Source organism: Hypanus sabinus, chromosome 5, assembly GCF_030144855.1.
Source record: "Hypanus sabinus isolate sHypSab1 chromosome 5, sHypSab1.hap1, whole genome shotgun sequence".
Lineage (NCBI taxonomy): Eukaryota > Metazoa > Chordata > Chondrichthyes > Myliobatiformes > Dasyatidae > Hypanus > Hypanus sabinus.
In genome coordinates, this window is record NC_082710.1 from 62,493,729 (window position 1) to 62,521,402 (window position 27,674).

Here is a 27,674-nt window from a genome sequence, read left to right on the forward strand (position 1 = left end):
TTTTCAATCACTGATCCTGTTTTAACCATCTGTCCAATCATAATTTTTGTTGCGCTATCTTGTAATGTCTATTAAAGTCAATCTCATTTGCCTGAATTTGGGCTGAATAACTCCAAATTTGCCCTGTCTTGGGATACACTGATGTTTTAATGGGTCTTTTTATTGTACCTTGTAACCTATAAACGTAATGTCCAACAACTGATGCTTAGTGGTTGTATTAACCACATGCTAGATGAAAAAAAGATTCAATTTAATATTTTAATCAGAAATTCTGTGGTCTAAGTTTGTGTGTAATCCATTTTATTTCAAATTTCCAATTCTTGGTCATCAAAAGGAATGACCAAATTGGAGAACCCGAGTATTTCACCATTGTCAGAGAAGGCAAATAGAAAGCCACTAATCCTGATGAAGTGGGAATGCTCCAAGTAGAATTGCTTTCTCATACCATGTACAAGAGATGTCATTTGGCAGCAGAACAAACTGAAGGACAAAAGAGCCTACTCCTTTTGTTGTGTTCTTGTGCTGGAGCTTTGCTGGTTCCTCTGGAATCATAGAAACATAGAAAACCTGCAGCACAATACAGGCCCTTTGGCCCACAAAGCTGTGCTGGACATGTACTTAACTTAGAAATTACCTAGGGTTACCCACAGTCCTCTATTTTTCTGAGCTCCATATACCTATCCAGGAATCTCTTAAAAGACCCTGTCATATCCGGCTCCACCACCGTCACCAGCAGCCCATTCCACGTGCTCACCGCTCTGCGTAAAAATACTTACCCCTGACATCTCCTCTGTATCTACTTCCAAGCACCTTAAAACTGTGCCCTCTCATGCTAGCCATTTCAGCCCTGGGAAAAAGCCTCTGACTATCCACAATCAATGCCTCTCCTCATATTATACACCTCTCTCAAGTCACCTCATCGTTGCTCCAAGTTTTAAAAAAAGGCCAAGTTCACTCAACCTATTCTCATAAGGCATGCTCCCAAATCCAGGCAACATCCCTGTAAATCTCCTCTGCACCTTTTCTATGATTTCCACATTCTTCCTGTAGTCCTCGTGGAACAGTCAGGATGGGGAATTCATAGTTGACAGAAGTACTTAACCACGCTGTTCTCATCATGGCATTTCAGAGAGCTCTCGGTAAAATAATGCAGTTTTAAAAAATCAATATTTAACTATGCATTTCTGTAACATTGGTCGGCTGCATGGATACAGCAAGTAAGATTTTTTTACAATTTATAGCATTTTGCATAACTTTTTGCATTGATTTTGTAATTTGAATATTATGTATTTCAAGATTACCAATGTACATGGTGCTCGAGTTGTGGATATTATATTTTTGGACATTGGAGTAGTTGCATCTGTTGCTGTATCAGAACTAAGGGAAATTCCACCCCCATTTCTCAAGGACTCTATTTCCATACCACCTCAGGTAATGATCTTCTGAATTATTTTACTATAGTGCAGTGTATTTATAGAATAGAAGCAAGGTACTTGATCCAATAAACTACTCCATATATTAATATTCATAAATAGATGCGCCCTACCCTTCATTTTCCTCCTATTGTATTTTTCTCTCTTAATTGTTCCCTGCCGTATTTCCAAGTAAATTTTTAAATGTATCAAAGCTGTTTGCTTCAACCACTCCTTGTGGCAGGTGGTTATATGTATGTTTTTGTGATTCAAAGGATCTTTGGAAGTCAGGACTAAAGCATAAAACTCATTGCTTACAGCTGTTTTATTGGGTGTTACAAGGGTGGAAAACAAACAAGACAAGCTGAGAGAACAAAGGACAAGTCAGAGCAAAAGCCTCATACTCAGACTAGAGTTAATTTCAGTGACAGCCATTAGTCTATAAAATGGCCAGATTAAAGTGGCATGACAGCTGGCACAGAAAGCTAAGGTTTCCTGAAACAACTCTACTGTAATTGCTGGAAAATTCACTACACAATTACATGTATATAGGTGATTATATAAAAATACAAGCATAGGGATCTTAAACTACAGAACACCTAATCCAACACATCTTAAATGCTCTGACAAGGAATTTTATAGAAGAAAGTAATTATTGTAATATTGAAATATATAGCCTCCAACTCTAGTTCTACTCCAAGTGGAATCATTTTACCGTTAAGCAGCATCTATGGAAAAGAGTAAACAGTCTAGTTTTGGGCCGAGATCCTTCATCAGGACTGGAAAAAATGATGAAGGGTCTCGGTCGGAAATGTTGACATTTTACTCTTTTCTATAGGTTGCCTGAGTTTCCCTGACATTGTGTGTGTTGCTTGGATTTCCAGCATCTGCAGATTTTCTCATCAACTTACCACAATATCCAAGCTTTTGGTAATATATGCAAGCTTTTCACTACTCTTAACAATTTGTAAAAAGAGTTGTTTGTTTCCTACATTGGATTTTATTTGCTGATACTATATTGATGTTCAACATTAAGTAATGTTTTTCCACATGTCCTTTCAGTTGAAAGGGTGGTTTGTAGTTTAAGAATTTGAGAAATTGACTGTCAGTTGTTTTATCTTAGGCTATTAAATGCTGCTTGGCAGACCTCACATTTAACATTGGCATGTGGACACCTGATGCAGTAATGTGGCTTAGGGATACTGTATTAAATTGCTCTGACTGCAGCATTAAGGTAAGCGTGAATATGTTGCCCTTTTCACTTGAAGTGGCTAATCTGAATTTGTGAAGATGCAGTAATTATTTATATTTTATTGTATTTCAGATTGTGAAAGTTGATAATGCCAGAGGACTAGTTCACATTTACTTGTTTACTTCAAAAAATTTCCCGAATCCTGAACGTAGTATCAATCATAAAATAACCAATGGAGATCTGTGGAAGCATAGGAAAGACGTTTACCTGGGTGTCGAACGAAGTTCTTCTGGTTTCCCAAGCAATAAAGGTGATGCAAACATTGCATCAGAATTTGAACCAAAAGGCCCAGCAAAGGAATTGGGAATTGCACCAATCAAAATGGTTGCGCCACAAATTACAAGCAACGCCTTTCCACCTCCTTTCGCTTTGCCACAACCTGGAGAGCACATGGATGTCTTCATTTCAGTAGCTTGTCATCCAGGCCACTTTGTTTTCCAGCCTTGGCAGGAACTGTATAAGTTAGAGGTTCTTATGGAAGAAATGGTCCTTTATTACAACAGTATTGAGTGGCAGACTGTGCCATTGGAAAAGAACAAAATATTTGTTGCTCAGCTGGATAACAAGTAAGTACTTTAGATTCTTTATTTCAAGCTAAGAAATTTATTGGTTAATGTTATAAGGAAAATGAAGATGTGTATCTCTGTCCAGTTTTAGATGGATGCCCTAAAGTTTAAGGCATTCTCGCACAGCTACCATTATCTGAAAAAAAAATTGAGGCCACTGGGCTATCGTTAATACTCTCGCTACCATTGCATATCATTTGCACAACATGAGCTGGCTTTTTAAAAGAAACAGTCACTGTAGACAATCCATCATCGATTTAGAACTTTATTTTAAAGATACAGCACAGTAATTTGTAACTTGGTGTCAAAATGTAGAAGCTGCCAAAAGCAGCTAATAGCTTAACATTAAATTTACACTTGCACATTAGAATCTATCTTTGTACTCTCTTGGTTTGGTATTTATGCATATAAGGACAGTGGGATTGGTTTAATGGAATTGAACATAGAAAGCCACAGTTGTGTCTCAAAAACCATCAGTGGCCATTTTTAGAGTGAATTCTCATGCAACATGTGAAGAAGGACAAGACTGATCTTCTACAGTCAGTTTGCATCTCGGGTAAGTTCTGTAGGTTACTTTTTGTACAATGACTTAAATAATAGCTTGCTTATTTTTGCACATGGATGTCTTTGCAGCTTGCTAATGTAACTTGCTACTCTTATTTCATTCCTCAAAATTCCTTCCGAAAACGCATCATTCAGCAGCAGGTTTTGCTATAAGCAACAATATGTACATCAGTAGTGCTCTGGAATGTAGGATATTAAAGATTTTACCAGGGTAAGGTTTTAGCATTGGAAAAAGTTCCCATGTTCCCAGCACAATGTTTTATTTTCACAGTGTCCTACTTAGAGAAGTCATCTTTCAAAGTACTGGGACAAGCAAGATATAGAGAGCTATCTTTCCTCATAAAAGCTAATTTTATTGTGTTGTATATCAAGTTGGCAGCCAGAAGGTCTCCCTCCATGCTGTTTCTTTCTGAAAGTTCCCTTAATCTGTTCAATCAATGCCTTTTCAAGGAATAATACAGTTCATAACTAACTTCAGGGGGGAAAAAACTCTTATTTCGCTAATGAATGTTGTGACTGTCAATGAAAGCTGCCAGAGAGACAGTTGTTGGTAGTACAAGTCTTTATTCAGCACGTTCAAGCTGACAGTATTTGGAGTCACTCTGGAAAGAAGCCCCCTGACCGAACATTACATCACATTTTTATCTGCTAAAGATAATGGCAGGACAATTTCTATAGTTACCATGCATTTGTAATGCTTCCTTTGAATTACATATAAATTTCAAACCAGCTGGATCTTCATATCAACACTCCAGACACCAAAAGTGAATGCTAATTACCACTGACTGAGTTGTGTTCATGCATATGCAGACATCTCAGATGAATGGATGTTTCCTGGTTTGCAATCGACCCCAGTCTGCAGCTCCAGGAAGACCATTGTTCTAAGCTGCATTTTAAATTCAATCTACAATCCAGATTTAGATCTAAAGACTGGTTGCTGTTGAAATTAATACTTGCAATATTCTATAACTCCAGAACACACTGACAGTGGCAAATCTACATTGTCTGGAGGTTAGCAGATGAACATAAGAACATGGGTAAATAGAACCAGGAGGAGGCCGCCTTAGACCTATCTCATATTTGATATGACTCACCTCTGCAGGATTTATTCAATTTTTTGTGCAAGTTCTCTTTTGCCTTCAATTCCTCAATCTTTCAAATAATTATCTAGACATTTTAAAAAATCTAGCTGCTACTACCATTGGGGGGGGGACAGGGAATACAAAAGATTTACTATCTTCTGTGAGAAGAAATTGCTACATACTAGTTTTAAATAACATTTCTTATTTTGTAGATGTGTCTTGCTCCTAATTCCAACTGGTGAGAACATCTCAACATTTACTCAGTCAAGCCCCTTCTAAACTTTAGCCCCTCGATAGGATAATCCTCTCAATGCATGAATATATTTTATGAGCCTTCCTTGCACTGACTCTAATGATGTAATATTCCCTTTGAGGTAAAGATCCAAACCAAAGCTTAGTATTCCAGGTTTGGCCTCATCAACACACACAGTACTGTACAAGTTCTCCCAATTCCTAAAGTACACCCTCTTCCCAATTATGGTTTCCATGTTTTTTTCTCTTCTAATTCATATATTAGACCTGCTGTTACATTTTTGTGATTTGTGGCCTAGAGCTAGATCCCGCTGAACATAACTCATTTGTAGTCTCTCTCCATTTAGTTGATCCAAGTTTTTGATTCCCCTTACCAAAATGGATTACCTCACATTTCCTGATACTAAACTCCATTTGCCAGTTCATCTTCCAGCCTCAAACCATCCTCAGACTCAGAATCGGGTTTATTAGCACTGGCACACGCTGTGAAATTTTTGTTTTACAGATTAGGGTGCAATACATAAAATATAATGCACATTACAATAAGAAAGATACATTATACATTAAAAAAATAAGTAGTACAAAAATAGTGAGCTGGTGTTCATGGGTACATTAACCTTTCAGAGATTTGATGGTTGAGGGGAAGAAACTTCCTGAAACATTGAGTGTGTGTCTTCAGGCTCCTGTTCCTCTTCCCTGATGCTAGTAATGAGCATGACCACGGTGATGGGAATCTTAATATTGGATGTTATCTTTTTGAACCATCAATGTTTAAAGATATCCTCTATGCTGGGAGGCTGGTGCCCTTGATGGAGCTGGCTGAGTTTACAAGTTCCTGCAGCTTTTTATGATCCTGTGGATTGGCCCCTCCATCCCAGAGTGTGATGCAACCACTTGGAGTGGTCTCCATAGCGTGTCTGTAGAAATTCACTCGTGTCTTTGGTGACATACTAAATCTCCTGAAACTCCTAATGACATACAGCTGGTGTTGTGCCTTCTTCACAATTGCATCAGTCTGTTGTGCCCAGAATAGATCTTCTGAGATGTTGACACCCAGGAACTTGAACCACTCACTCTTTCCACTGCTGATCTTTTGATGAGAACTGATGTGTGTTCCCTCAACTTCTCTTTTCTGAAGTGAACAATTAATTACTTAATCATATGGACATTAAGTACAAGGTTGTTGCTGTGACTCCACACAACCAGCTGATCTACCTTACTCCAGTGCACCGCCTCATTACAAGCTAAGATTCTGCTGACAATAGTTGTAACATTAGTGATTTTATAGATGGCACTTGCTCTGTCATGGAGTCCTGGGTGTAGAGAGAGTAGTGCAGTGGACTAAGCATGCGTCCTTGAGGTGCAACTGTGTTGACTGCCGACAAGGAGGAGATGTTATTTCTAATCCACACTGACTGGTCTCTCAATGAGAAAGCAGAGGATGGTAGAATACAACAATCAACGATCGGAATAATTTTAAAGGATGAAGTGAGAATAATGGAGCATGTGAAAGGCCCTGCCCTGATGAAAGCTACAATTATTACTAAGCAACACAGTGGTTTAATTATTGGAATACATACATTTCTTAAGTGTTTTATATGCATAGAAAGGTAAAATATATACTATATACAAAGACAAACGTTTGACTGACGCTAAATAATACCAGATGTACTCGTTCCGACTTATGTACAAATCGGACTTAAAGACGGACTCAGGAACAGAACTCGTATGTAACCTGGGGATTGCCTGTACTCCAAATTAGGCCTCACAGATGTCTTATACGATTACAACATAACATTCAATTCCTGTATTAGTGCATTTATTTATGAAGGCCAGGGAGCCAAAAGCTTTCTTTACACCCCTGTCTACTTGTGAGGCCACTTTCATTGAATTATGGATCTGTATTTCCCAGATCACTTTATTCTACCACACTCCACAGTGCGCTATATTTCACTACATATGACCTATCCTGATTGGTCCTCCCAAAGTTCAACACCTCACACTTGTCTGCATTAAATTCCATCTACCATTTTTCAGCCCATTTCACCAGCTGATCCGGATCCTGCTCCAAGCCCTGATAGTCTTCCTCGCTGTCCACTGCACCCCCAATCTTGGTGTCATCTGTAAATTTGCTGATCCATTTTCCCACATTATCATCCAGATCATTGATAAACAAACCCCATTTCCAGAAAAGTTGGGATATTTTCCAAAATGCAATAAAAACAAAAATCTGTGATATGTTAATTCACGTGAACCTTGATTTAACTGACAAAAGTACAAAGAAAAGATTTTCAAAAGTTTAACTGACCAACTTAATTGTATTTTGTAAATATACACAAATTTAGAATTTGATGGCTGTAGCACACTCAACAAAAGTTGAGACAGAGGCATGTTTACCATTGTGTTACATCACCTTTCCTTTTAATAACTCTTTTTAATCGTTTTGGAACTGAGGATACTAATTGTAGTAGATTTGCAATTGGAAATTTTGTCTATTCTTGCTTGATATAAGACTTCAGCTGCTCAACAATTCGTGGTCTCCGTTGTCTGATTCTCCTCTTCATGATGCGCCATACATTTTCAATAGGAGATAGATCTGGACTAGCAGCAGGCCAGTCAAGCACACGCACTCTATGTCTACAAAGCCACGCTGTTGTAGCCCGTGCAGAATGTGGTCTGGCATTGTCCTGCTGAAATAAGCATGGACATCCCGGGAAGAGACGTCTTGATGGTAACATATGTCTCTCTAAAATCCTAATATACACCTCAGAGTCAATGGTACCTTCACATACATGCAACTCACCCATGCTGTGGGCACTGATGCACCCCCATACCATCACAGATGCTAGCTTTTGCACCTTTCGCTGATAACTATCAGGATGGTCGTTTTCATCTTTGGCACGGAGAACTCGACGTCCGTTTTTTCCAAAAACTAGCTGAAATGTGGACTCATCTGACCACAGCACACAGTTCCACAGTCTTTTGGTCCATCTGAGATGAGCTCGGGCCCAGAGAACTCACCGGCGTTTCTGCATAGAGTTCATGTATGGCTTCCTCCTTGCATGATACAGTTTCAAGTTGCATTTGTGGATGCAGCGATGGACTGTGTTAAGTGACAATGGTTTTCCGAAGTGCTCCCGAGCCCAGCTGGCTATAATTGTCACAGTAGCATGATGGTTTCTTGGGCAGTGCCACCTGAGGGCTCGAAGATCACGCGCATTCAACAGTGGTTTCCGATCTTGCCCTTTACGCACTGAGATGTCTCTGAATTCTCTGAATCTTTCCACAATATTATGTACTGTAGATGTTGAAAGACATAAATTCTCTGCAATCTTGGGTTGGGAAATGTTCCTTTTGAACTGACTAACAATTGTCTCTCAAATTTTGGCGCAAAGGGGTGAGCCACGACCCATCCTTGCTTGCAAGGACAGCCTTTGATGGATGCTACTTTTATACCCAGTCATGATACCTCACCTGCTACTAATTAGCCTGCTTAATGTTGAGTCTTCCAAACCAGTGTTACTTGAATATTCTGTGCACTTTTCAATCTTATTTTAACTCTGTCCCAACTTTTGTTGAGTGTGTTGCAGCCATCAAATTCTAAATTTGTGTACATTTACAAAATACAATTAAGGTCAGTAAAACTATTGAAAATCTTTTCTTTGTACTTTTGTCAGTTAAATCAAGGTTCACGTGAATTAACATATCACAGATTTTTGTTTTTATTACATTTTGGAAAATATCCCAACTTTTCTGGAAATGGGGTTTGCAGATGAGAAACAACAATGGATCCAGCACCGATACCTGTGGCACTCCCCTAGTCACAGGACTCCAGTCAGAGGGACAACCATGTATAAGCCAATGTCTAATGCAGTTTACTCCCTCATCTTAAATGCTAAACGACTGAACCTTAACCAACCTCCCTCGCGGGACCTTGTCAATGGCCTTGCTAAAGTCCATATAGACAGCCTCCACTACCTTGCCTTCAACTTTCCTGGTGACTTCCTTGAAAACTCCATAAGATTAGTTAGGCACAACCTACCACACACAAAGCCACATTGAATATCCCTAATCAGTCCATGTCTATCCAAACTCTTGTATATCCAGTCCCATAGAATGTCTTCCAATAACTTTCCCACTACTGATGTCAGACTCACCAGCCTAAAATTCCCTGGCTTATTCTTGGAGACTTTCTTAAAACAACAGGACAACATTAGCTATCCTCCAATCCTCTGGCACCTCACCCACGTGTGTATCTGCTTAAGGCACCTACAGATTTTGCACTAGGCTCTCACAGGGCCTGAGGGAATATCTTGTCAGGTCTTGGGGATTTGATTTATCCATCCTAATTTGTCTCAAGACAACAAGCAGCATCAAATCTGCTCTAATCTGTAATCTGTATAGGGTCCATGTCCTTGTTACTGCAGTGCCTCACTTATATAGACTGTGTCCATCTGCCAAGTAAATACAGATGCAAAAAATCCATTTAAGATCTTCCCCATCTCTTACAGCTCCATGCGTAAATTACTACTCTGATCTTCCAAAGGACCAATTTTGTCCCTTGCTATCCTTTTGCTCTCAATATCTGTGGAAGCCCTTAGGATTCTCCTTAACCTTCCCTGCCAGAGCAACTTCATGCCGTCTTTTAGCTCTATCTATTTCCTCAAAAGTTCTCTTGCATTTCTTATACTCAAGTACCCCATTTGATCCTGCCAGCCTATACCTGCTCTGCACCTCATTTTTCTTAACCAAGTCCTCAATAACTCTCAAAACCCAAGCTTCCCTTAACCTGTTATCCTTGCCTTTTTTTTCAAAGGCAGGAACATACAAAACTCTGTACTGTCAAAATTTCACTTATCAAGCAAACCTTTGCCAGAAAGCAATTTGTCCCAATCCACATTTGGCAGATCCTTTCTGATACCATTAAAATTGGCCTTGCTCCAATTTAGCATCTCAACCTGAGGACCAGACCTATCTTTTTGCATATTTACTTTGAAACTAATGGCATGATCACTAGATGCAAAGTATTCCCCTACACAAACTTCTGTCACCTAACCTGTCTCATTCCCTAATAGGAGATCTAGTATCACACTGTCTCCAGTTTGGACTTCCTATATACCGATTAAGAAAACTTTCCGGAACATATTTAACAAGCTCTATGCCATCCACCCCTTTTACGACACGAGAGTCCCAGTCAATGTATGGAAAGTTTAAATCACTTAGCAGCACAGCCTTGTGTTTCTTGCAACAGTCTGCGACCTGTCCACAAATTTGCTCCCGTGTACTGTTGGGTAGTCTGTAATATACTGTAATCCCATTAACGTGGTCATACCTTTCTTATTCCTTTGTTCTACCCCTAAAGCCTTACCAGACGAGTTCTCTAGCCTATCCTGACTGAGCTCTGCTGTGACAGTTCCCTGCATAGTAATGCCATCTCGCCTGCTCTGTTATGTCTAAAACAATGGAACCCTGGAACATAGAGCTGCCAGTCATTTCCCTCCTGCAACCAAGTCTGTATCATAATTCCATGTGCTGTTCCATACCCTAAGCTCATCTGCCTTTCCTACAACACCCCTTGCATTGAAACAATTACAGCTCGGAGCAATAGTCCCACCATGCTCGACCTTTCGAATCCCGACTTTGTATGTAGGTTGAAGAGCCAGTGAGGTAGATTCCGCTGTAGACCTGTTATGGCAGTCAGCAAATTGCTGTGGGTCCATGTCCTTGCTCAGACAGGAGTTACTTCCAGCCATGATCAACCTCTCAAAGCAATTCATTGCAGTAGATGTGAATAAACTGGGTGATGATCATTGAGGCAACACGCCTTTTCTTGGGCACTGGTATTATTGCTTATCTATTCCTTTGCAGACTCAGTGCCCTTGCCACCTATTTTTGAATCATCAGCAAGTTTGGAAAAGTTGCATTTCATTCCTTCTAGGCCATTAATGTAAATGGCAAACATATGGCCAAGAGCCTTTCGCTGGGGTGATTCACTATTTTGTATGTCTCCAACCTGAAATTTATTTCATTTGGCATGAAGGGACCTGTTTATTCTAACTCTATTTTCTATGTGAGAGCCAGTTTAACAATCCACATTAACACCCTTTCTTCAATACCTTAGGCTCTTCATTTAAGCACTTATCTCTTGTGTGGCACTCTGTCAAATGCCTTTTGGAAATCTAAATACGTGATACCTACAGGTTCCCTCCAACTCTCCCTGTAAAATTTGAGAAAAAAAACTAAGATTATTTGCCTTTTCTAAAACCCTTGGGTCCCGATGACTTGTTTACCCTTTTCCCTTGGGTTTCTTAGTACTCTTTTTCTGTGATTAGATTTGAATAAGTTCTCCCCTGGTACTGTGTTTTCACATTGGCCCTGGAGGAATGCTGTTTCGTTTGGCTGTATTCATGGCCTACTTAGTGCTTACAGCATTTTCTGTTTTTATTTCAGATTTCCAGCATTTGCAGTATTTGTTTTTACCCTCAATAAGCATTAACATGCTTTGTGTGTGTATGGGGTTTTATCTTAAAACTTTGACATTATGATATTGCTGCCTTCAATTGGTCACTTTATCAATCTACTTTTGTTTCATAAGCATAATATAATAACATTTATCAAAGGAAATAGGAAAATGTGTTTTGAATGGTCTCTGTGATTCTGTCCTTGTATCACTGTTCAAGTGAATTAATTATTTATTTGTGAAGGTTGAGAAACAGTACTGAATGATTTTTTTTAAAAAAACTGCATTGAAATTTGGGGAACTAGTTTTGCTTCTATAACTTCATTATTTTATGCTAGTTACTTTTTTTGTATTTAAAGGTGGTATCGTGTGCTGCTGAAAGGGATTCTTACAAATGGTTTGGTGTCTGTGTATCAATTGGATTATGGCCGGCATGAGCTGGTGAGCTGTAGGAAGGTGCAGGCACTGGTGTCACAATTCCGTCAATTGCCTTTCCAAGCCATTACTGCACAATTGGCAGGTGAGTTAAGAGTGTATATGTTGCTGTGTTCAGTCCTATAGTGGTTTAAATTGCAAAAGTTCTCACTGAGTGGCATGCATTTCCTGATGTGTACTGGAATGCAGTGAGCCCTTTGTTTTGTGTCCACCATTTCTTGAACTGAAATTGTAAATGAATAATATTTTTTAAATTTTAAACCAATTTTAGGTTGGTGTTCATTGCATTTTAGATGTTTGATTCAATAAAAGTTGCAATGTTTGATGAAAATGTAACCAAGTTGAATGCAAGTACATTGTTTTTATGAGTGGAAATTATTGTAGTAATTATCTGTCACTGTAATAGTGTTCCATAGCCCCCCTACCCCCAAAGCAGAATGTAAATTTAAGGAAATCTAATAATGTGGTAATCATAGGATAATAGCTTTATTTAAACACTAAAATTCTACAAAATGGACATGTCTTGAGATTAGTTCTAGGTCTTTTTATTTTATATTTTCTTTCAACTGGTGTTGATAATGTTTATAATGTGCAGATGTTAAAATTAATACTTCAAAATTAAGTGTGACATTGTATTTGCTCTTTTTTTCATACAGCTTTTCAGCAGTAAATTACATAATTCTGTACAATTCACATTGCATCTAACTAGAAAATCACACTGAATTTTTGTTGGTCAGACATTATTTAGAAACTTGGAAAACGTACAACACAATACAGGCCCTTCAGCCCACAAAGCTGGGCTGAACATGTCCTTACCTTAGAACTACCTAGGCTTACCCATAGCCCTCTATTTTTCTAAGCTCCATGTACCTATACAGGAGTCTCTTAAAAGACCTTATCATTTCCGATAGGGTCAGCAGCCTATTCCACACACTCACCACTCTCTACGTTTTTAAAAAAAACACCCCTGACATCTCCTCTGTACCTACTTCCAAGCACCTTAAAAAACCTCAGACTATCCACAAGGTCAATGCCTCTCATTGTCTTGTACATCTCTATCAGGGCACCTCTCATCCTCCGTCACTCCAAGGAGAAAAGTGCGTTCACTCAATCTATTCTTATAACGCATGCTCCTCAATCCAGGCAACATCTTTGTACATCTCTTCTGCACCCTTTCTATGATTTCCACGCCCTTCCTGTAGTGAGTCGACCAGAATTGAACGCAGTACTCAAAGTGGGGTCTGACGAGGGTCCTATATAGCTGCAACATTACCTCTCGGCTCTTAAACTCAATCCCACGATTGATGAAGGCCAATGCATCATATGCCTTCTTAACCACAGCGTCAACCTGCATAGCAGCTTTGAGTATCCTATGGACTCTGACCCCAAGCTCCCTCTGATCCTCCACATTGCCAAGAGTCTTACCACTAATACTATATTCTGCCATCATATTTGACCTACCAAAATGAACCACCTCACTTATCTGGGTTGAACTCCATCTGCCACTTCTCAGCCCAGTTTTGCACCCTATCAAAGTCCTGCTGTAACCTCTGACAGCCCTCCACACTATCCACAACACCCACAACCTTTGTGTCATCAGCAAATTTACTAACCCATCACTTCACTTCCTCATCCAGATCATTTATAAAAATCACTAAGAGTAAGGGTCCTAGAACAGATCCCTGAGGCACACCACTGGTCACTGACCTCCATGCAGAATATGACCCCTCTATAAACACTCTTTGCTTTCTGTAAGCAAGCCAGTTCTGGAACCACAAAGCAATGTCCCCTTGGATCCCATGCTTCTTTACTTTCTCAATAAGCCTTGCATATGGGGTACCTTATCAAGTGCCTTGCTAAAATCCATATACACTACATCTACGGCTCTACCTTCATCAATGTGTTTAGTCACATCTTCAAAAAATTCAATCAGGCTCGTAAGACATGACCTGTCTTTGACAAAGCCATGCTGACTATTCCTAGTCATATTATGCCTCTCCAAATGTTCATAAATCCTGCCTCTCAGGATCTTTTCCATCAACTTACTGAAGTAAGACTCACTGGTCTATAACTTCCTGGGCTATCACTATTCCTTTTCTTGAATAAGGGAACAACATCCACAACCCTCCAACTCTTTGGAACCTCTCTCATCCCCATTGATGATGCAACGATCATTGCCAGAGGCTCAGCTATCTCCCTTGCTTCCCACAGTAGCCTGGGGTACATCCTCTTCCTTAATATCTACATGCTCAAGCTTTTCAGTCTGCTGCAAGTCATTCCTACCATCGCCAAGACCCTTTTCCGTAGTGAATACCGAAACAAAGTATTCATTAAGTACCTCTGCCATCTCCTCCTGTTCAATACAGTTGTCCACTATCGCAATTGATTGGTCCTATTCTTTCATGTCTTATCCTCTTGCTCTATTCTTAATCATTGACCCTTGTGACTTGTGCGGATTGCACTTAACTCAGTTGATCCTGTGCAGGCTCTTTGAAAAGATCGGTCCAATTCTTCCCCCATCCGTTGTCTTGCTCTTCACTTGCTCCTCTGCAAAAGTGTCTTTTGTGATTCCATCTGTACTGTCTGCCCTTCCAGCAGTGTGTAGCCCTAACCACAATGCCTTGTCATATTTGGAAAAAGAATGTCTCCTCAAATTGCTTCTCCCCTCACTTTTGCCATTGCCACTCAATTTTTTTTTGGTGAGGGGAGGTGGATATGGGCTGGTACTTAGTTTCCATCCCAAATTGCCTTTGATAAAGATGTGATGAATAACTGCAGGCCTCCTGGTGAAGGCAGGAGCTGTTAGGGATGTGGAGTTTCAGGACTTAATGGCAATGAAGGACTGTCAAGACAATATGATGAAGTCAGAATCGTATGTAATTTGCACTGGAACCTGCAGGGGGTGGTGTTTCTACTGTCCTTGTTGATGTAGGTTGTGGAATTGGGTAGTGCTGTCAGAGAACCTATGTGCATTTTGTTGATAGTAGCCATGATGCATCGGTGGCGGGGACAGTAAATGTTTTGGGTGGTTGCCGGGTTGGCAATCAGTGGACTGCTTTGCCTTGGTGTTGAGCTTTCTCAAAGCTTTTGTAGCTGAGCGGATGATCTTAGCACATGGAGAGTATTGCTTCAGTCCTGATGTACTCTGTAGATGACAGAAAGGCTTTGTCAGGAGGTGTATCACTTGCTCCAGAAGATAGAGCCTCTGACAGCTCTTGCAGCCATATTATTGATGTGCCTTGTTTAGTTGAGTGTTTGGTCAATGGTAACTCCTCCACCCATCCCCTCCTCCCTCCCCACCCGCAGCCAGGATATTGCTAGTGGGGTGTTGGCTTTGAATGTCAAGTGTATGTGGTTATATTATCTCCTGATGGAGATGGTTGTTGCCAAGAATTTTTAAATATAAATGTTGCTTGCCATTTATTATCAGTACATACAATATCTGAAAGTTGTCTAAGTCTTGTTGCATGCACAATGGATTTCATTATTTACCATGGAGCTATAAATGGATTTCAAAGTTGCAAAATTGTTAACAAGCATTCCATCTTGACCTAATGATGGCAAGATAATTGATTAAGCACTTGAAAATAGTAGGACCCAGTACACTGGCCTGAGTAACACCCATAGTGATGTGCTGGGCTGGATGATTGACCTCCAACAAACACTCCCATTTTCCTGACCTTCTTTAACTTTATTGGAACCATTCTATCTTGAGTGTGCTTTAGAATTACCTTCCTTAAGTTAATAAGATCTCGTTGCTCTTGTCTCTCCATGTGGCTGTGTTCCTTATCTCAGGTGTAAACTCAATGAGGACTTTTAAGTTGTGTGACACCCAGAGTCTTAAGCAGTCATTAATAATAACTAAATCTTATTCTTTTTGTACTTCATGCTGCTATTAATAAAGCTGAGAAATGCTTAGCCTTGAGAAAATGAAAGTAAGAATCTAATGAACTTTAGCAACCTAAGAGTCAGAAGCATCCATCTTGTTCTTGATACCTTTGAGGTAGAGAATTCCACAGACGCATGTGCCTCGCATAAAGATATTTCTCATTTCTGACCTCAGGATAAAAGAGTATGCCAATTTAAAACTGGGTTCCATGGTTCCAGACACTGGCAGGGTGAAAGTCTCTCACTTACTCAATCCCTCTAGGAATCTCATGAGATCACTTCATTCTTGTAAACTCCAGTAAGCTTAAGTAGGCATTAATTATTGTACCACAATGTTGACTGAAGGTGATAGTTAACCCCTAGGTTATATTTCTAGTTTTACTTTGAAAAGTGGGAGAGAATTTGGAATTAAGTTTAACAAAGTTGAGTTTCTTGTTATTTAGTTTTTTTTTGGACAAGTTGAGTTTTACAAAAACTAGTTTTAATAAATGTTGTTTCGGGTCGTTATTTTGCAGGTGTGAAATGTGAACAATGGTCAGAGGAAGCTTCGATTGTCTTCCGGAACCATGTTGAGAGGAAGCCTCTCGTGGCCCAAATACAGACTGTTCAGGGGAATGTAAATTCCTGGGATCGGAAAGTAGTGACTTACCTGGTGGATACATCTCTTCCTGATACAGATGTCTGGATACATGATCTGCTGACAGAATATCTTGCAGAGCTGTCAAATATTGCATAATCATTGATTACCTTAACACTTTCAAAGTTTAATTTCTGACCATTAGCAATAATTGATGTGAGAGCACAACACATAATCTAGTTTGCTGTTATTTACAAAGGGTTCAAAGGAATTTGAATGGTACGTTGGTGATATAAAAAGATTTGAAAGCCTCATGCTTTTACTGTAAAAATACATAACAGAATGATTTGTTTGTTCTTTGGACTACTGAAGAAATTTGTTTATTGGAAAATGTGCCATTGGTTTGCCATCCGCCTTTGCCTTTGGTCGTGTATTTGACATGAAGAGTTGCGTAGGAATAAAGAAACCAATTAACCAATCTCTTGGTAATTTATTTACTTGTGCAATGCTTAATTAGAAAAATGGTGTTTGGGTTCAATAAACTGATTGGAAAAACTTTCTCACAAGGTAGTTGAACTGAAAAAGTTCGAAGTAAATTTTATTATCAAAATACCTATGTCACATATACAATCTTGAGATTCATTTTCTTGTGGGCATACTCAGCAAATCTATAGAATAGTAACTATAACTGGATCAATGAAATTAAAGGGAGATGAACCTAATATTTCATGTGGTTCTTAATATCTGATTCACTGGGGTGATATTGGCGAGTGTAGATAGCTTTTTTTGTGAGATGGGTAAAAGCTCAAACCTAAATGTGCTTATTGAGAATAGATTGAGGTTCAAATTTATTTTTATGTTGTTGAATAATACATCTACAAAGAATTAAAGCTGAACTTAAAGTGAGCATTTTAATGCTGTTTTATTCATGAAGAGATTGTGTTGTGATGCCACTTCAAATTATAATGGTACATGCAAATGTGCCACGTGGTAGTGAGGCTAGAAATAGGAAGATAATGTAGCTAAATACGTGGCTAAGGAGTTGGTGTAGGAGGGAGGGCTTCATGTTTCTGGACAATATGCCTTGTTCCAGGGAAGGTGGGACATGTTCCGAGGGGACGGGTTGCACCTGAACTGGAGGGGGACTAACATCCTTGCGGGGAGGTTTTTTAGTGCTGCTCTGGGGGGGGTTTAAACTAGATTTGCAGGGGGAGGGGAACCAGAGTGTTAGAGCAGATGGTGAGGTGGAGGAGGATAAAGGTCAAGTGAGAGCTGCAAGTCTAGTGCATGGAGTAAAGTCAGATCTAGCATATAAAGAGGCTTTGATGAAAAAGAAGCAGAATAAATGGTGTAAGAGTAGTAAGGTAGAAGGGCTAAAGTGCGTGTACTTCAATGCAAGAAGCATCAGGAACAAAGGTGATGAACTGAGAGCTTGGATACATACATGGAATTATGATGTAGTGCCCATTACCGAGACTTGGCTGGTGCCAGGGCAGGAATGGATTCTCAATATTCCCGGATTTCAGTGCTTTAAAAGGAATGGGGGGGAAGGGAGGAGGGGTGGCATTACTGGTTCGGGATACTATTACAGCTACAGAAAGGATGGGTAATGTAGCAGGATCCTCTTTTGGGTCAGTGTGGGTAGAAGTCAGGAACAGGAAGGGAGCAGTTACTCTATTGGGAGTATTCTATAGGTCCCCTGATAGCAGCAGAAATACCAAGGAGCAGATTGGGAGGGAGATTTTGGAAAGGTGTAAAAATAACAGGGTTGTTATCATGGGTGAGTTTAACTTTCCTAATATTGATTGGCACCTGATCAGTTCCAATGGTTTAGACGGGGCAGAATTTGTTAAGTGTATCCAGGATGGATTCCTATCACAGTATGTTGACGAGCCGTCTAGGGAATGCCATACTAGATCTAGTATTGGGTAATGAACCGGGTCCGGTCACAGATCTCTCAGTGGGAGAGCATCTGGGGGACAGTGACCACCGCTCCCTGGCCTTTAATATTATCATGGGAAAGGATAGAATCAGAGAGGACAGGAACATTTTTAGTTGGGGAAGGGCAAATTATGAGGCTGTAAGGCTAGAACTTGCGGGTGTGAATTGGGATGTTTTTGCAGGGACTGTGGACATGTGGTCGGTGTTTAGGAATCTCTTGCAGGATGTTATGGATAAATTTGTCCCGGTGAGGAAGATAAAGAATGGTAGGGTGAAGGAACCATGGGTGACAAGTGAGGTAGAGAATCTAGTCAGATGGAAGAAGGCAGCATACGTGAGGTTTAGGAAGCAAAGATCAGATGAGTCTATTGAGGAATATAGTGTAGCAAGAAAGGAGCTTAAGAAGGGGCTGAGGAGAGCAAGAAGGGGGCATGAGAACGCCTTGGCAAGTAGAGTAAAGGAAAACCCCAAGGCATTCTTCAATTATGTGAAGAACAAAAGGATGACAGGAGTGAAGGTAGGACTGATTAGAGATAAAAGTGGGAAGATGTGCCTGGAGGCTGTGGAAGGAGTGAGGCCCTCAAGGAATACTTCTCTTCGGTATTCACCAATGAGAGGGAACTTGATGATGGTGAGGACAATATGAGTGAGGTTGATGTCCTGGAGCATGTTGATATTAAGGGAGAGGAGGTGTTGGAGTTGTTAAAATACATTAGGATGGATAAGTCCTCGGGGCCTGAGGGAATATTCCCCAGGCTGCTCCACGAGGCGAGGGAAGAGATTGCTGAGCCTCTGACTAGAATCTTTATGTCCTCGTTGTTCATGGGAATGGTACTGGAGGATTGGAGGGAAGCAAATGTCCCCCTGTTCAAAAAAGGTAGTAGGGTTAGTCTGGGTAATTATAGACCAGTGAGCCTTATGTCTGTGGTGGGAAAGCTGTTGGATAAGATTCTTAGAGACAGAATCTGTGGGCATTTAAAGAATCAAGGTCTGATCAGGGACAGTCAGTATGGCTTTGTGAAGGGCAGATCGTGTCTAACAAGCCTGATAGAGTTCTTTGAGGAGGTGACCAGGCATACAGATGAGGGTGGTACAGTGGATGTGATCTACATGGATTTTAGTAAGGCATTTGGCAAGGTTCCACACGGTAGGCTTATTCAGAAAGTCAGAAGGCATAGAATCCAGGGAAGTTTGGCCAGGTGGATTCAGAATTGGCTTGCCTGCAGAAGACAGAGAGTGGTGGTGGAGGGAGTACATTCAGATTGGAGGGTTGTGACTAGTGGTGTCCCACAAGCATCTGTTCTGGGACCTCTTACTTTTCATGATTTTTATTAACAACCTGGATTGGGGGTTGAAGGGTGGGTTGGCAAGTTTTTTGATGACACAAAGGTTGGTGGTGGTGTGGATAGTGCAGAGGATTGTCTGAGACTGCAGAGAGACATTGATAGGATGCAGAAGTGGCAGATGGAGTTCAACCTGGAGAAGTGTGAGATGGTACACTTTGGAAGGACAAACTCCAAGGCAGAGTACAAAATAAATGGCAGGATACTTGGGAGTGTGGAGGAGCAGAGGGATCTGGGGGTACATGTTCACAGATCCCTGAAAGTTGCCTCACAGGTAGATAGGGTAGTTAAGAAAGCTTATGGGGTGTTAGCTTTCATAGTTCAAGGGATAGAGTTTAAGAGCCGCGGGGTAATGATGCAGCTCTGTAAAACTCCAGTTAGGCCACACTTGGAGTACTGTGTCCATTTCTGGTCGCCTCACTATAGGAAGGATGTGGAAGCATTGGAAAGGGTACAGGGGAGTTTTACCGGGATGCTGCTTGGTTTAGAGAATGTGCATTATGATCAGAGATTAAGGGAGCTAGGACTTTATTCTGGAGAGAAGGAGGATGAGAGGAGACATGATAGAGGTGTACAAGATATTAAGAGGAATAGATAGTGGACAGCCAGCGCCTCTTTCCCAGGACACCACTGCTCAATACAAGAGGACATGGATTTCAGGTAAGGGGTAGAAAGTTCAAGGAGGATATTAGAAGGTTTTTCACTCAGAGTGGTTGGTGCATGGAGTGCACTGCCTGAGTCGGTGGTGGAGACATGCACTAGTGAAATTTAAGAGACTACTAGACAGGTATATGGAGGAATTTAAGAGACTACTAGACAGGTATACGGAGGAATTTAAGAGACTACTAGACAGGTATATGGAGGGTTATATGGCAGGCAGGGTTTAAGGGTCGGCACAGCATTGCGGGCTGATGGTCCTGTACTGTGCTGTATTGTTCTATGTTGATTTCCACACTTGCAAACACTAGACAGTTTGGATTGATAACAATGTCTCCTCTACAATCTCCATCAGCACGGGTGCACTACAAGGCTGTGTGCTTAGCCCTCTGCTCTACTCACTTTACACTGAATCAAAGGTGGTGAAGAATCAGCATATTGAAAATCTGGTTGACTGGTGCCACAGCAACAACCTCTTACTCCATGTCAGCAAGACCAAGTAGCTGATTATTGACTTCAGGAGAAGGAAACCAGAGGTCCATGAGTCCATCCTCATTGGGGGATCAGAGTGGAGAGGGTCTGTAACTTTAAATTCCTTGGTGGTGTTATTTTGGAGGACCTGTCCTGGGCACAGCAGCAGCTCTACTTCCTTAGGAGTTTGTGAAGATTCAGCACGACTCTAAAACTTTACGACTACCAACATGGAGTGAGAGTATACTGACTGGCTGTTTCACAGCCTGGTATGGAAACACCAAAAGACCTTGAACGGAAAAGCAAAATGTAGTGCATACGGCCCTGTCCATCATGGGTAAACACCTCCCCACCACTGAGCACATCTACACGAAATGTGGGAAAGCAGCATCTGTCATCAGGGCCCCCACCACCCACGTCATGGTCTCTTCTCACTGCTGCCATCAGGAAGAAGGTACAGGAGCCTTAGGACTGGAACCATCAGGTTCATGAGTAGTTATTCCCACTTAACCATTGGGCTCTTGAACTAACTTCCTTCAACTTCACATGCCTTATCACTGAACTGTTCCCACAACCAATGGACTCACTTTGGAAGACTCTTCATCTCATATTCTCGATATTTATTGCTTAATTATTTAATTTATTTTTGCATTTGCACATTTTGTTGTCTTTCATACACTTGCCTGCTCTGTTGCTGCAGTTTTTCATTGAGTTTATTTTGGTTATTGGGTTTATTGAGTATGCCACAAGAAAATTAATCTCAGGGTTGTATATGGTGATGTATGTGCTTTGAAAATAAATTTACTTTGAACTGTGGTGGAACTTGGACATCTGGGAATACAGATCCTTGAGAGTGGCATTTCATGTAGATATGGTTCTTCATGCATTGAATACAGGAGTTGGGACATTATGTTGAAGCTGTATAAGATGTTGGTGAGGCTGAATGTGAAGTATTATGTGCAGTTCTGGTCACCTACCAATGTCAAAAAGCTTGAAAGATTGCAGGAAAAAAATACAAGGATGTTACTGGGACTTAAGGACTAATCATGAGGAAATATTCATAGGTTAATAGTTTATTCCTTGGAGTTTAGGAGAACAAGGGGAGATTTGATAGAGGTATACAAAATTGAGGGGTATAGAATGGATAAATGCATTCAAGCTTGCCACCCCCCCTCAGTTTGAGTGAAACTAGAGATCATAGGTTTAGGGTGAAAAGTAAAATATTGAAGAGGAAGATATTCACTCAGAGGATGTTGCGAGAGAGGAAGGTGCTGCTAGTGCAGGTGGTGGATGCAATGTTTACAATTACAACACTAGGAGAAGTTTGGGTAGGTACACATAGGAGAGGGGTATGGAGGGTTATAGTCTGAGTGCAAGTAGATGGGACTTAAACAGAAAATCAGGCTGCAAGGACTGGAGGGGCCGACGGGCTGTTTCTGTGCTGTGACTCTACCTGAATGCATTCATATTTTAGCTGAATAATATCCACCTTGCTGTGCTCAGAAATTTACAATGGGTATTGAACTCTAGACTGAATAAATTCATGCTTTTGTCATTATCTAAAATCTTTCCTGTACAAACAGTTCTTTAATACTTCCACATAATTTTGGATCAGGCTAGCAACTTAGCTGATACTATGCAGTTTTTGTTCTTCGTTACCAACAGGAGCAATTGCCAGTTAAAATAATTTCAATAATCCAAGTAGAACTACACCATGGCTGAGTCCTGCCATGCAGGTTTGAAATTTGTTGTTTTTGCTCTTCTGACCTTGTAGTTTGTTGCATCACAAGGTAAAACTTTGTAAGGTGACAGGACCCGATGGGGTACCTGGCAAGGCTCTGAAAACCTGTGCCAACCATCTAGCGGGTGTATTCAAGGACATCTTCAATATCACACTGCTAAGGTCAGATGTTCCCACCTGCTTCAAAAGGACAACAATTATACCGGTGCCCAAGAAGAGTAGTGTGAGCTGCCTTAATGAATATCGTCCAGTAGCACTCATTTCTACGGTGATAAAATGCTTGGAGAGGATGGTCATGGCCAAAATCAACTCCTGCCTAAGCAAGGACCTGGACCCACTGCAACTTGCCTATTGCCACAATAGGTTTATAGAAGATGCAATCTCAAAGGTTCTTCACATGGTCTTGGATCACCTGAACAATACAAACACCCGTGTCAGGATGCTGTTTATTGACTATAGTTCAGTGTTTAACACCATTGTTTCTTCACTCCTGATTGATAAACTATGGAACCTGGCTCCCTGTACCTCCCTCTGCAATTGGATTGTTGACTTCTTAATCAGAAGACCACAATCTGTGTTGATTGGTATTAATAACCCCTCACTGATGATCAACACTGGTGCAACTCAGGGATGTGTGCTTAGCTCACTGCTCTACTCTCTCTGTACCCATGACTGTGTGAATAGGCCTAGCTCAAATGTCATCTATAAATTTGCTGATGATATGACCATTGTTGGTAGAATCTCAGATGGAGAAAAGAGGACGTACACCTAGGACATTCAAACTTCTACAGATGTACCGTGGAGAGCATTCAGACAGGCCGCATCACTCTGGTGTGGGGGAGGGTGGAAGCTACCTCATAGGATCAAAATAAGCTACACAAAGTTGAAAATTAGTTAGCTTCATCATGGGTATGAACCTCTGTAGTATCCAAGACAACTTCAAGGAGTGGTGCCACAGAAAGATAGCGTCCATCATTAAGGACCACAATCACCCAAGACATGTTCTCTTCACATGGTTACAATCAGGTAGGAGGTACAGAAGCCTGATTCAGGAACAGCTGCTTCCCCTCTATCATCCGATTTCTAAATAGACATTTAACCTTCTATGAACACTATCTTACTTATTATTTCAGTTTTTGCACTATTTTTAATTTAACTTTAATACACATATGTATACAGTATATATATTTACTGCAATCTACTTATTTGTTTTTCTATATCATGTATTGCATTGTCCTGCTGCTGCTAGTTAACAAATTTCATGACATGTTGGTGTAATTAAACGTGATTCTGATTAAAGGAGATGTTTGAAGTTAAATTACCAATAGCTACAAGGAACTTGCCATACTTAAATATTTCATCTTGCAAACACTGAGATTGCACATAAATAAAAATTGTATCCTCATGTTTGGAACCAGTGATGCAAATAAATGTTTTTTTTAAATTAGAATCTGTTAGTTAGCCAATCATTTCTGCGTGGTAGCACACTACACCCAAAGTCATAATCTTTTTCTCGGGGCAGTAAATTTTTAAGTACCTTATCAATCACTTCTGGAAATCTATTTGCAACATAACAACCACCATTTCCTTTTATTTCTCCTGCTTGTTGCATCATCAAAAAGTGCACTAATTAAAATTAGTTGAACATCATGTGCAAAATGGAACAGGGAATGAAGAGTTAATGTTTCAGGCCAAGACCCTTCATCAGAACACTAGCATTTTGTGTGTATTAATACAGATATCTAGCATCTTCAATCTCTCTTGACTCTTTGTTAAACATAATTTATTTTAATAAATCCAAACTGATTCTGCTTGCTTGTATTATGATTATTCTAAGTCTTGTTTTGGGTGTCTTTGTTATGGCAACCATACCATAATACCTTGCAATTATGGACTTTGTTATGTTTAAGATACAATTTAATTACCTCCTCTTTGTTAACCTTCCTTGTAGTTCCGCTAACTTCAAAACTAATTTTGAGCTTGAATTGAACATCCCGTTTAAATATTTTGTTATACAAGTTTTTCATGCTTCACTCAAATTTCTACAATTGTTGGATTTCCCTTGTTGTCTAAATGGACAGAAGTATTTTAACATGTAAAATTGGTTTATTCCCTGCATTGGTAGCAGGTTTAGTATTTTAAGACCAATCTTTTATTCCTGGAATGATTTTGATGAACCTCCTTTGAACTTCTCCATTTTCAGCACATCCTTTCAAAGATGAGGAGCCCAAAACTGCTCACAATTCCCAGTGAGGCCTCACCAGTGCTTCATGAAGTGTAACATTACATTTTGCTTTTATGTTCTAGTCCTCTTGAAGTGAATGCTGACGTCGCATTTCCCTTCCTCACCACAGACTCAACCCGCAAATTAACTGTTGGGTAATCCTGCACAAGGACTCTCAAGTCCCTTTTCACCTCAGATTTTTAAATTTTCTCTCTATTTAGAAATATAGACAATTAAATAGCTATGAGAAGCTGGGTGGCATAAAGGTACCACTTTATAATCCACTCTACATACTCTCCAATTCTCTAGCTTTTTCATTGGTGGTCGTAGTCCACAGCAGGGTTTCTCAACCGTTCTGTGAGAGATTAATTTAAATATAACGTTTTGAACTTTGCGTAATGCAAGACCACTTGCAGTGGTTAGCAGTGCCTGAGCAGCCCCATTAGCAATCTCGCTGGAGCTCTCTCAGCCCAGCATGACAGTGCGCTGTAGGACTGTATTTATTTGGTTCAGTCCATTCTCAGTTTTTAATGTGAGATGGGAGGCTGTTGACTGCACAGAGGGGAGGACGGTAGACTGATAATGGGTAGTGCTGTATTGCACAGAGGGGAGGATGGTAGGCTGATAATGGGTAGTGATGTATTGCACAGTGGAGGACGGTAGACTGATAATGGGTAGTGCTGTATTGCACAGAGTGGAAGACCGTAGACTGATAATGGGTAGTGCTGTATTGCACAGTGGGGAGGATGGTAGGCTGATAATGGGTAGTGCTGTATTGCACAATGGAGGACGGTAGACTGATAATGGGTAGTGCTGTATTGCACAGAGGGGAGGACGGTAGACTGATAATGGGTAGTGCTGTATTGCACAGAGGGGAGGACGGTAGACTGATAATGGGTAGTGCTGTATTGCACAGAGGGGAGGATGGTAGACTGATAATGGGTAGTGCTGTATTGCACAGAGGGGAGGACAGTAGACTGATAATGGGTAGTGCTGTATTGCACAGTGGAGGACGGTAGACTGATAATGGGTAGTGCTGTATTGCACAGAGTGGAGGACGGTAGACTGATAATGGGTAGTGCTGTATTGCACAGAGTGGAGGGCGGTAGGCTGATAATGGGTAGTGCTGTATTGCACAGAGGGGAGGATGGTAGGCTGATAATGGGTAGTGCTGTATTGCACAGTGGAGGACGGTAGACTGATAATGGGTAGTGCTGTATTGCACAGAGGGGAGGATGGTAGGCTGATAATGGGTAGTGCTGTATTGCACAGTGGAGGACGGTAGACTGATAATGGGTAGTGCTGTATTGCACAGTGGAGGACGGTAGACTGATAATGGGTAGTGCTGTATTGCACAGTGGAGGACGGTAGACTGATAATGGGTAGTGCTGTATTGCACAGTGGAGGACGGTAGACTGATAATGGGTAGTGCTGTATTGCACAGAGTGGAGGACGGTAGACTGATAATGGGTAGTGCTGTATTGCACAGAGTGGAGGACGGTAGGCTGATAATGGGTAGTGCTGTATTGCACAGAGGGGAGGATGGTAGGCTGATAATGGGTAGTGCTGTATTGCACAGTGGAGGACGGTAGACTGATAATGGGTAGTGCTGTATTGCACAGAGGGGAGGATGGTAGGCTGATAATGGGTAGTGCTGTATTGCACAGTGGAGGACGGTAGACTGATAATGGGTAGTGCTGTATTGCACAGTGGAGGACGGTAGACTGATAATGGGTAGTGCTGTATTGCACAGAGGGGAGGACGGTAGACTGATAATGGGTAGTGCTGTATTGCACAGAGGGGAGGATGGTAGGCTGATAATGGGTAGTGCTGTATTGCACAGAGGGGAGGATGGTAGGCTGATAATGGGTAGTGCTGTATTGCACAGAAGGGAGGATGGTAGGCTGATAATGGGTAGTGCTGTATTGCACAGAGGGGAGGATGGTAGGCTGATAATGGGTAGTGCTGTATTGCACAGTGGAGGACGGTAGACTGATAATGGGGAGTGCTGTATTGCACAGAGGGGAGGACGGTAGGCTGATAATGGGTAGTGCTGTATTGCACAGAGTGGAGGACGGTAGGCTGATAATGGGTAGTGCTGTATTGCACAGAGGGGAGGATGGTAGACTGATAATGGGTAGTGCTGTATTGCACAGTGGAGGACGGTAGACTGATAATGGGTAGTGCTGTATTGCACAGAGTGGAGGACGGTAGACTGATAATGGGTAGTGCTGTATTGCACAGAGGGGAGGACGGTAGACTGATAATGGGTAGTGCTGTATTGCACAGAGGGGAGGATGGTAGACTGATAATGGGTAGTGCTGTATTGCACAGAGGGGAGGACAGTAGACTGATAATGGGTAGTGCTGTATTGCACAGTGGAGGACGGTAGACTGATAATGGGTAGTGCTGTATTGCACAGAGTGGAGGACGGTAGACTGATAATGGGTAGTGCTGTATTGCACAGAGTGGAGGACGGTAGGCTGATAACGGGTAGTGCTGTATTGCACAGAGGGGAGGACGGTAGACTGATAATGGGTAGTGCTGTATTGCACAGAGGGGAGGATGGTAGACTGATAATGGGTAGTGCTGTATTGCACAGAGGGGAGGACAGTAGACTGATAATGGGTAGTGCTGTATTGCACAGTGGAGGACGGTAGACTAATAATGGGTAGTGCTGTATTGCACAGTGGAGGACGGTAGACTGATAATGGGTAGTGCTGTATTGCACAGTGGAGGACGGTAGACTGATAATGGGTAGTGCTGTATTGCACAGTGGAGGACGGTAGACTGATAATGGGTAGTGCTG

General features: G+C 41.1%; 1 protein-coding gene across 3 annotated transcripts in view; it reads left to right on the forward strand.

Moving 5' to 3' along the window:
• Window positions 1–16,966, forward strand: part of LOC132394191 (tudor domain-containing protein 7-like) — a 137,687-nt gene extending 120,721 nt beyond the window's left edge. For all 3 annotated transcript variants that reach the window (XM_059970033.1, XM_059970031.1, XM_059970034.1), the window contains 5 exons: window positions 1,297–1,431; window positions 2,536–2,646; window positions 2,737–3,230; window positions 11,948–12,108; window positions 16,427–16,966. In XM_059970033.1, coding sequence (XP_059826016.1) covers window positions 1,297–1,431; window positions 2,536–2,646; window positions 2,737–3,230; window positions 11,948–12,108; window positions 16,427–16,647 — 1,122 coding nt within the window. In that variant the 3' untranslated portion in view covers window positions 16,648–16,966. The remainder of the gene's footprint in view (window positions 1–1,296; window positions 1,432–2,535; window positions 2,647–2,736; window positions 3,231–11,947; window positions 12,109–16,426) is intronic.
• The last annotated feature ends 10,708 nt before the right edge of the window (window positions 16,967–27,674 follow it).